The 11,331-nt window shown below is 35.7% G+C and overlaps 1 protein-coding gene across 1 annotated transcript; it reads left to right on the top strand.

Annotated features, from left to right (window-relative positions):
* The first annotated feature begins 591 nt into the window (after positions 1–591).
* Positions 592–9,510, top strand: rgs5a (regulator of G protein signaling 5a). Its single transcript, XM_084425510.1, has 5 exons — positions 592–721; positions 2,500–2,613; positions 3,429–3,490; positions 5,170–5,336; positions 7,728–9,510. Exons 1-5 carry the CDS (start codon positions 678–680, stop codon positions 7,887–7,889), a joined length of 549 nt encoding a protein of 182 aa, XP_084281636.1. The 5' UTR covers positions 592–677; the 3' UTR covers positions 7,890–9,510.
* The last annotated feature ends 1,821 nt before the right edge of the window (positions 9,511–11,331 follow it).

Here is an 11,331-nt window from a genome sequence, read left to right as displayed (position 1 = left end):
TATAAAAGTTGACTGTAAATTGGTCGTTTTTTTTTTATGTTATTGTGATTTGTCATTTTTTAATACATTTACCACTTTTATATTTGTACCTCCAGAAGTTACCATTCAGTCTGTAACAGGTCTTGAACTTTCCAATTTCTGTATGTTTAGGTCATCTCAAAAATGGAGTTATACTTCTGGTTAGTAGATAGCTAGTAGTTAGTAGTACATAAGACAGTCTGACTCTCTTAGATGATTATATGTTTTAAAACTAAAACCTAAAAAAACAATACAATGTATTTGATACCACAGATGTCAGACTTAATCACAATAAAAGTGATTTAAAGTTAAAATTAACTAAGAAATGTGTTGTATGAATTCATTTACAAAACAGATTTTTATGTTTCTATAGTAATAACTAAGTTGCTGTTGCTAGGCATAGATATAGATATAGATCTAAAGTCTACTGATGTTTCAGTGCTTTGTCCAGTTTAAAATGTCCTTTCTTGTTTTGATTATCTCCCGAGCTCTCTCAGCTCCCATTGTAATTGCAAGCCAAGACTTGATTGGCTCTCGAGTTTCTGGCTTTGGGCCAGCAGACTTTCTCCATATAATAGAGGGGAGCAGAACGACAAGAGAGAGAGGAGACATCAACTAATAGTGGTGGACTAACACTGCAAAAGTGAAAAGCTCAGAAAATGTGTAAAGGATTAGCTGCCCTGCCCCAGACATGTCTGGAGAGGTAAGATCTGTAAAACATCTTTTGCATCATGGATTTATTTGAAATTCACTCCACGTCAGCTACATAGGTCAATAACTTTTAAATTGCCAGCCTCCTTTGGGAATCAGTGCTTGCGTATTTTGCAGATATTTTGCAATATCTGGGTTTACTGGAACAGCTGGTAATGCTAAAAATGGTTTAGGTAGTGCGTATTGATTATTGCATATGGGAATACTTACTTGTTTTTTGAGTTCAAAGTTGGTTTCTGGTTAAAACGTGTGTTTTTTTTTTTTTTTTTTTATTAAGCAGAAACTTAAGGACTTCATTTATTGTGCCCCTATTTTAAATGTTTAATATACTGTTTATAAGTATAAAATATACATAATTTTTCACTTTAGATACCTTTTTGTCATAGTATCAACAGTTGTTACTCTATTTTATTTTTATTTTTTTATAGTTTTGTCCTTGAAAACATCAAGGTTCCTAAACGTTACCAAAGACCAGAACACACTCAACTTTGTTTAGTTCTCTGCTCATAACAAGATTTGGAGCAGAATTCCAAGTATAGCAATGAGGACATTTATTGTAACTGTTGAGCCATATTCTGATTTGTGCTATTGGCTCATTCATTGTCTAAACATTATCACTGTTCTTGGCTTTGGTCTTAAAGCTTGGCCTGAGGCCTGGCGTACTCCTGAGAAGTCTATTTGTACATCTGAAAGACAGTTTTAAGGTGGCAACATGAGGTGGTTTATAATGTAAAAAAAAGAGTTCAGATGCAAAAGCCTCTGTAAGTGCCATCTGAAATTTTCTTCTAGAATGATCATTTTTATCAAGCTCGTATATTTAAGTTCAGTAATTTCACTTAAATGGTCATTTTCATTGCCATTAAAGTGAAATTACTGAACTTAAATACACAAGCTTGATAAAAATGATCATTCTAGAAGAAAATTTCAGATGGCACTTAGAGGCTTTTGCATCTGAACTCTTCATATATATATAATTAGCATGCATATTAGTAAATGCATAGAATATTGGCTGTTTAGTAGTAATTATAAAGCACATATTAATGCCTTATTCTGCATGACCATATTCTACATCCCTTAATCCAATACAATACCTAAACTTAACTATCATACTATTAATAAACAGTGATTTGGAGTTTATTGAGGCAAAAGTTGTAGTTAATAGTTAGTTAAAAGTGAGAACTGGACCCTAATCTAAAGTGACTAATCTAGACTTTGTAAGAGGAGAAATGTCGTCATATTTTGAGCAATAAATCAGTCTGTGCCAAAAAGATTCAAGAAACCTCAAAAAATCAGCAAGTTTGCTTGACATCTCTGCATCCGCAGTCATCTGGGAGAAATATGTGTTTCCCCAAAATCTTACAAAAGGATATTACGTCTGTTCTTAACTCTACAGCGACTGTGAAATAGGTCTGAACTGACCGCCTTGGACATGTGGTGTTTTATTGTGTGATCTGTCAAAACGTAGCAATTACTGTACTGATTACAGCTGTACAATTCAGGGAATAATAAGCAGTAAAGAAAAGGTTTTTGTGGCTGGCGTGCAATAGAATAAAGACTAAATAGACCCAATTATCATTCTCTGTGTACTTTGAGAGAAGAAAATAGATGAGTTAGGCTGATATTATATAATCTGTTGACAAGTATTGTACATTTAGGAAATGTCCTCAGCATTCATGCACAGCTCATATATTTCATCATAGAATTGTTTATAAATGTATGTTAAAAGCTCTAATGGACATCCGTATGGGTTTGTGTTTGTGCTGTCTTCAGGGCTAAGGAGATCAAGACTAAATTGGGAACTCTGCTTCAGAAGCCAGAGAATTCCATCGACCTTATTATCCCCTACCAAGAAAAGCCTGAGAAGAAACCAGAGAAGCTTCAGAAGTGAGTTCCTCTTGGCTCCCTCTGCCTCTCCTAATTGTTTTCTCTTCCTCTCTCTCTTTCTTTTCCTTACTGATGAGGACTTCAGATCTGCATGTGTCTCTTAACATGCCTCGCACACTCAAATAGATCATACAGTCTGTGTATACAAAGAGCCTCTTTAAACTGAAGTCACCATTAATTCGCATACATACTGTATATATATTGTTTACGTTTCAAAACAGCGCTGAACTGAGTTTTGGAAATGTTCTGTATGCACTTAAAGGTGGAAATGATCTCTGGATGATTGGTCAAGCAATCATCCTGAGATTACTTTCCACCATAAAGTGCATACAGAACATTTTGAAAGCTCAGTCCAGCTCTATTTGAAGTATGGAGAAAAAGGGTGAATAGTAGAGAGCAAGTAAGTGCGTCAGATAGACAAAACTGGGAAAGGCCATGTTAGTAAATCCTGTAATGGAAAGCTGCTAAGAGTCTGTTTATAATGTAAATTGTGTCCAAATTGAGCATAAAAACACTTCAGCTCCCTTTTACTTGCGTAATGCCTTATGCAAGTGTTGTTAATAGGGATGTATTGTTATTGTTTTTCAGGCAGAATAGATAACAGGATAATATATTGTGTATAGAAAAGACAGTTACCTCAATAAAAAACTTGTATAAGCTGTTTAAGACCTTTTAGACAAGAAGAGACATGAAAATAAACTTAGAGCAATATATATATATGTACTGCACATGTAATTGTTGTATATGGAAACAACTTGTTGGCCAAATACAAAGGGGAGAAAAACAATGTGACGAAATGTGCTTGTTTTGTTCAGACCCACACCTGAAGAAGCAGCCCAATGGCGCGAGTCCCTTGAGAAAGTCCTCTCAAACAGCTGTAAGTATGATGATTATCTTAATGGCCATTTGGTTGCATTTTTACATCTTAAGGCCCTATTTTAACGATGTAAACGCATGGTCTAAAGCGCAGGTCGCAAGTTCACTTAGGGCGTGTCCAAATCCACTTTTGCTAGTTTAACGATGGGGAAAATGGTCGGCGCGCCAGGCGCATGGTCTAAAAGGGTTGTCCCTGTTCTCTTAATGAGTAAGTGTTTAGGGATTTACGTGCGTTAAACCAATCAGAGTCTCATCTCCCATTCCTCTTAAATGCCAGTTGCGCTCGCGCCATGGCAGATTCGCTATTTACATGGTGGAATTTGATAGTGGAAGACCGAACGCGTCTCCAGAGCGCAAACGGAACTGCTCGTGCGCGAGGTAAAATTGTGCAAGCAGACCATCTGCGGGACAAGCCGGATTCCACCATATCTTTATGTACACAATAATAATCTTTTACATTGTAATCCTTTTTTTATATATATATATTTGGCATGTTTGTGTGCTTCTGTGCGTCCCTGTGTGTTTAATAAGCAGAGTGTACGCACGTTGTGGACCCGCCTATAGGCGCACATTACTAACATGCTCATTAAATAACAAAAAAATAAATAAAAATATTGCTCCATTGACTTTAGACCAGGTTTCAGTTGGTCAATGGCGCAGTCTATTTCTGTTGCCTCAAAATAGCATCGCACCAACAATGCGCCAGAACACACCTCGTTTTTAGACCAGCACGCCCATGGGCGCACAAATGGGCGCAAATGCATTTGCTATTTAAACAAAGAGGCGCAGGATGTGAAAATGATAACTGCGTCAGACTGAAACTAGCAAAAAAACACTTGCATCGCGCTTGGCGCTGCATTGCGCTGGGTGTAGGGCCCTAAATGTTCTTTCAGACATGGCCAATTATTGGAAGGTTTAGTTTATCCGTTGAGTCTGTAAAACACATTTTAAAACTTTGTTTATATCTTTCGGTTGAGAGCCGAAATCTATAAAGTCGCACTGATGCACTTGATTCGGTATGTGTAAACATCTTGTCCTTGAACGGGCTCATTAAGCTTTAAAAGCTACACATCTATGAGAATGTTCCTAAAAGTAGTTTAGAACTATACTAAACTCATTTTCTCTGAGTTACACATATATAAACACACATAGGATAATTTGTCTGCACAGAAGGACGGAATTATTTCATTATTCCGTTCCAAATAGCTGGGAAAACAAATCTTTGTTATTCATTCAATGATATGTTTCAAAGCCAGTTTGTTATGTTTAATTGCAACAATTTGCCTTGGAAAAAAAGGATTATTTCATTTATTTCAGATTAGCCTAATTGTGCCATATTGGAATTTTATATTATGCTTCTATTCAAATATAAGAGCATATATTTTTGTTGAAGCTAAAACATTCTCAAAATAAATCTGCATTGAATAGTGAATAATTACATTGATTAATCCACGGAGCTGAATCAGGTGGCACTTAAATGCCTCATGCTGTTATACAACACGAACTGGAGAGAAATTGCATTAAGGGCTGTGTGCCTTAGGCGTGCACAGCGGTAATATTTGGATAAGGATGTTAAGAGCTGTTGGGAGAGGGATCTCCGGTGGCAGTGTGTCACCAACACATTAGTACAAAAAGAACACACAGAGCTGTAATAGCTTTTCCACATTTTTTATTCCATAGACGGCCTGGACACCTTCAAGAGCTTTCTTAGATCTGAGTTCAGCGAGGAGAATATTGAGTTCTGGGAGGCTTGTGAGGGCTTCAAGAAGACCAAGTCCCCCCTTAAAATGGCCATTAAAGCCAAGAAGATTTATGAGGACTTCATTCAGACCGGTGGGCCCAAAGAGGTTTGTTTGTTTTGTCACTGATTTTTGTGCTAATCACAGTAAAAATAAAAAGCTCTGTGCTTCAAAGGTACTGTAAAAGGAAGCTCTCCATCAGACCCTTTAATCATCTCCTGTAAAAATATGTTTCATATCAGTGGTTTAGATCACTGTATAAACGCTGAGGCCCATGTTCTCCCCACTGAACGTCCCCAAGGAGATATAAAAAAACTTTAAAGTAATTAAGTATTTTTTTTAAGGGAAATTAACTTTGATTAAAATAAATGTACCTTCAGGACACTGAGAAAGGTTATAGAGCTCAATATTACCTAGGGCTGCAACTAACGATTATTTTGATTATCGAATAATCTGTAGATTGTTTCTTTGATTAATCGATTAATCAATGGAAATATCCCAAATTTGGGCTAGTTTTGGCTGTGATTGGCCGGTTTTGAATAGCAACTGGGCTGGTTTTGTTACGCAAATCTGCCAACCCTTGTTGACAATTTAATAATGTATAATGAAAATGATTTGGACATTTACAGCCAAGGTTTCCTATTCATTTACATTGTATTGGAAGAGCGGTCTGTAAGGTGCGTCTTTGTGGGCGATCCATTCCAAACCCATAGAGCTATTTCATGGGTATTGCTTTTTACAAAGCATTTTCCAAATTCAAGCTTTACAAATGCTGCTGTGTTTTCTGAGGTTCGATTGTATACATTTAACTTGGGTAGGTTTAATGGGTAGGTTTATGAAAAGGTTTGGGTTTAGATTAAGGAAAGGAATTATCAATCTTTATGTACAGCCTATTTAAAATGGTCACGGAATGAGCCGACTGATAATATTTTAAATACATACAGATTGATCATTCTTTTCATAAACCCCTAACCTTTAGCATACCTAAACCTACCCATAACTTATTAAACCTACCTCTAACATATTTTCATTTTCATTTTAAACAACCAAAAGTCCTGTCGGAATGCTGTTGCTAGACAACCAATTAATGTCAACGCCAACTGGTAAAATTTGCATAGCAAATGCACGGAAAAGATGACTTTTGTGTATAAAGAGCATGCCAAATGAAAGCATGAACTTGTGCTATAGATACACATTGCCAGCTCCTGCAGCACCTCACTCTGTGTTCTCCGCAATTTTCCACGTGTTTTGTCAATATAAATGTATTATACAATGCTGTAAAGCGAGGTGGTGAATGGCTTCCGTGCACAGCATGCAGACACGACTAATCGATAATCAAATTCGATTATTTACAATATCGATTCATCTATTTTAACGGTTAGTTATTGCAGTCCTAATATTACCATTTTGTAAGTACAGCTCCTTGTTTTAACTTTATGATTGTTGGTTACTTATATTTGATAGGCCTATTTCAGCATCTCAAGCTGGATGTAAGCTAATGAAAATGGGGATTTCTACTAGAGTTTTAGCCAGGCCTGTTGAAAAATCCAACATAAACTAGCATGAATTCCATGTTGGTCGAGGCTAGAGCTAGTATAGTGCTAGTCTATTTGGTGGATGGTCGTGCTGTTTTCATGCAAAACTGATGATGCTGATCCCAGCAAGTAAAACATGCCTTATGCATGGAGGTCGTTTCATTTTTCAAATGTCATATTTAAGCCCATGCTGTCTTTGTAGTAAGTATATGTACTATAAGTCTATTTAATCTAAAGGTTGAAAAATCATTTAGCAAACAATGTTTTTGAAAAACGTTTGTATCAGGAAGTTTACACAGCCGTGTGCTGAGGTTTAAAGTATCTGTTATGTAATAGCCATTAGATAGCATACACATACAAACGTTGATAAATGTTACAATAGCTATTTGTTCCTTAGTTACATAACTATTTTTAAAAGCAGTGAAATGCAAACAGTCTTATTACCATTTTAACATAACTTTAGCTAATTGTTTCATTGTATCCTCATCAAAAAAATTTTTCTGTGCATTAAATATTATGATCCAACACTGTGATATTGCATATTACAATAATACAAAACTATCCAATTTCATATACATATAAAACTAGATGAGTAGGGCATAGTCAAAACAAATGGAAAGCGTTGTGCACACTGTTGCTGCTTGCAAAACTTTTTTAAATAACACAAGTCAAAGACTTTTTAGCCATTTTTATATACCAGATTATGTAAGGAAACTAATAAGATCAGTATAATGGTCAGGGGGAAATAGAGTGTGGAAACCACAGGGAATCAGTCCAATTGGCATTTTTGTTTTTCTTGCACTAGCTATTCTGGGAGGTTGACTTCTCCACAGCCCCCTAGAGTTCTCAGTCACTGCCAATGTTGACATAATGTGTTTCTTATCTCATTATGTTTGTCCAATTTGCAGCATCTTGTGACTGACTTTTATACACTTCTTCCTTATTAACAACATCGTGCTTTTAGGTGAACATCGACCACTTCACCAAAGATGTGACTTTGAGGAACCTGGTGGATCTTTCTCCGGCCACCTTCGAGCTGGCTCAGAGCCGGATCTACACCCTGATGGAGAAAGACTCCTTCGGTCGCTTCCTGCGGTCTGAGCAGTATCAGGAACTCCTCAAGTAAACTGACTTGCCCAGCTGCAGGGAGACTCTTTTTTTTTTTTTTTGGTCCCTTCACAGTCATAGAAAACACTTCAATATCCACTTTTTGGCACATTTCTAAAGCTCATTAAACGATACCACAGTTGTTTATTTGGTGTAAGTGGAAAACACCGGGCACAGTTGCAATGTCTCCCTGCAGCTGACTGAATCGGCCCATTGCTAACAAGAACATCTTAACATACATTTGTGTAAAATTAATGTGATTCCTGCCCAGTGCTCTGAATGTCAAAGTCAAGAACTTCAATAAAAGAAGTTAATGATCAGGGTTTAAGAGACAGTATACATTGCTCCTCATAAAAGTGTGATTTGTCATTAATTTGTGAAAGCGCCTCTTCAAAACTTCTATATGTGTCCTATTAATTGGAGTCACCATCTTCTCTGACCCTTGTAGACTAAATAAAGACTAAAACCGATCCCCACTTGCAATTTATGGCTTTTTGGGAAAGTGCAGAAGTGGTTCATGTACTTATGATGAGGACGTTCTGACCTGAGCATCTAAGCAGCAAGTTCATCAAGGAGAAGAGGCTGGGAAATGGGAACGGGAGAGCGTAGGCCTTTTCTTGGAAATGTCTGTGTTAATATTAAAATACCCAAATGGTAAACCGCAGGAAAACATGAAGAAACAACCCACTTAGTACCGAAAGCTTAACTATAAGTCAGTGCTTAGAAGAAAAGTGTGACATGTTAAGATGCACTCCAGTCTCTGGGAACTTGTTGTTTGGGTTACCGCTATTGAAAGTTGCTAAGATGGGAATATCAAGTAGGAGGGAATCTCTATAAAGCACTGGGCACAAAATGTTTTATTCTAAAGGAAATGTTTATTCCCATGCCACTTTAAAAGCAGAACACATTTAGATTAAGTCATGGAAACCCAAAACATTCAAGCGATTTTTCCCCCGACTTTCTACAGCAAACATTTATCACGATAGCATAAATATACACACATTGTAAGACCTATACACTAGAATGATTACTGCAAAAATGTTATTGAAGTTAACATCTATTATTTACTCTTAGCATGTGCAGCCAGTCATAATTTGTAAGAGGTATGCAATTTATTGCAGTATATCAAAAATATATAACACAAAAGTGTGATATTCAGTGTCCTTTTGCATGTTTTTTTTATTATTATTATTACTATTTAAAATGTGTTTCTCAGACACTTATACTCTTGCATGTTTCTCTTTATTATACTGTGTGTGTACCTGTGTCACTAAATCGAATAACATTCATTCATACATGAGCATGGCTGGTGCTTACAGAAGTCCTTACTGATGCCCCACAATGCAAATTTTTAGTTCACTGCAGGACAGGTTTAGTTTAATATGGCTATCATCACCTAAGAGAAATGAAATGAATTCGACATGAATTTTAAGAGCAGTGTTAGCTCTTTTAGTAAAAAGTGTTTTTATAATTATTTTAAAAATGGGTCATTTTGTGGTTAATAAATAATACAATTCTAGCCTAATAAGATTGTCAAAATTGTCAGTAAGGACTACAGAGTACCTTGCTTATTCAATAAATCTGCATAAAACTATATGCATGTATGTTTGTTGATCATATAAAATCCTAATCACATTAAAGTTCTGAAGATTTATTTATTTTTTTCAGATGTACATATCAGCAACAATTCATTTTAATTTATTTTCTATAAGATTTATTGTCTGATTGTTTAATATTCAAGTTAAAAAGTATCCTTTCTTTTATTTATAAAAAATATATATGATGCCTGAATTTGTCCTTTTCTTTACCATTACCATGTAATTCAGACACTAAAACGTTAAGCTTTGGATTTACTTTGTTTTCCTCCTCTTGTTCTGAATCATCATGGAATTACTCAAAGTTGCTTAATGGTACTCCATTTCGGCAATCATGCGAATTTCAGTAATATTTGTATTCCCAGGAGAACATTGTTAAAATGCCAAATCTGAATAATAATGCGGCTGCTTCCTGGCTTCCTGCTTGGAAAGCACTCTCAGCCTTTTCATTTAGCCTCTCGAACAGAGTGTTTCATTCACACAACCATGATAAGATGGAGTGGATCAGTGTGAATAGAAAGTATAAAAAATATAAGAAGAAAGAAAGAGGGAGAGGTGGAAAATTGAGATGAAGCAGATGGGCGATGGGAGGTTGCCAAAGTAAACAGTGTCAGACACAAACATGTTCACATTCATTACCACTCTTATTCCTAGAAATAGATGTATGACTCATAACTGGGGGTCAAACCCCTGGGGGATTGGCGGAAGTGAAAAGGCATTCCTTCAACCATTACCGAGTTGTTTCACAAAGCAGCCTTTTCTTAAATGCCAAACAAAAGAGCTTTTCCATTTAGCTTTGTCCAGACTGTAAGTCAGGATCACCAAAAGCATTCTTTATTAAATTGTTTTTGTTTGTACTGCTCTTTTCAAAGACATACAAGAACTCCTTTTATTTAAACAGCACACATCCATTTATTCTTTACTTACAAATTAAATTACTTAAGTTAGGCCCAATTGAAAAGGGTTAAAGAGACCAAAAAATGCATAAGCATATTCAACCACATACAGTGGCCCTAAATCGTATTCAGAAACTCAAGGATGCTTAAAAATTAGTCACACTCAATAAATGTCGGAATGTATTTGTATTAGTAAATATCACACCGATCTGAAACTGCAATATGCAAACAAATGATGCAAGAGCTCTTCCTAGAGCTAAACTTACATTTCTGCAACAGGTTTGCTATTATGTTTAACCAGTGTCTTTAGTGGATAAATATATTTTAAAATGTAATTTTATTTTCGGCGATGACAAAGCTGAATATTCAACAGTCATTACTCTCTTCCGTGTCACATGATTCTTCAGAAATCCTTCTAATATGCTGAATTGGTGCTCAAGAAACATATCTTATTATTGTCAATGTTGAAAAAGTGGTGCTGCTTAATATTTTTGAGGAAACCGTGATTATTTTTTTTAAAAATCAGGATTCTTGGACAGTCTTTACTGTCACTTTTGGTCACTTTAGCATCCTTGCTGAATAAAAGTATAATTTATTTTTCTTAAAAAATTTTTTTTTAAATAAAGTACTATTGTTTTATAATTTAAATAAGCTTGTATTTATTATTGTAGAATGTAATTATTGTCAAATGTTTAGCTTGAAATGTGTGTTTGTGCTGTATTCCTTTAAAATAAATGCCACTTAGTTTGATATTTTGTTATATAATGCAAAGAAATTCATGCATTATATGTCCAAATGCTTGTTATGGCCACTATGTACAGTATCTGTTCCATTAACAAATAGCCTGTCAGTTCACTTGCCAAATTTCTTTTTATGGCAGTGCTTATTAGACACAGTCGTGGTGACGTTACCTCAGTGTTGAAACCATGTACAACAGGCATGTTTCAATCCATATCAAGGCCAAACAATA

The sequence above is a fragment of the Rutilus rutilus genome, assembly GCF_951802725.1.
Source record: "Rutilus rutilus genome assembly, chromosome: 12".
Taxonomy (NCBI): Eukaryota; Metazoa; Chordata; class Actinopteri; order Cypriniformes; family Leuciscidae; genus Rutilus; species Rutilus rutilus.
The sequence above is the reverse complement of the archived record's forward strand: the minus strand, read 5'-3'. Positions and strand labels throughout refer to the sequence as shown.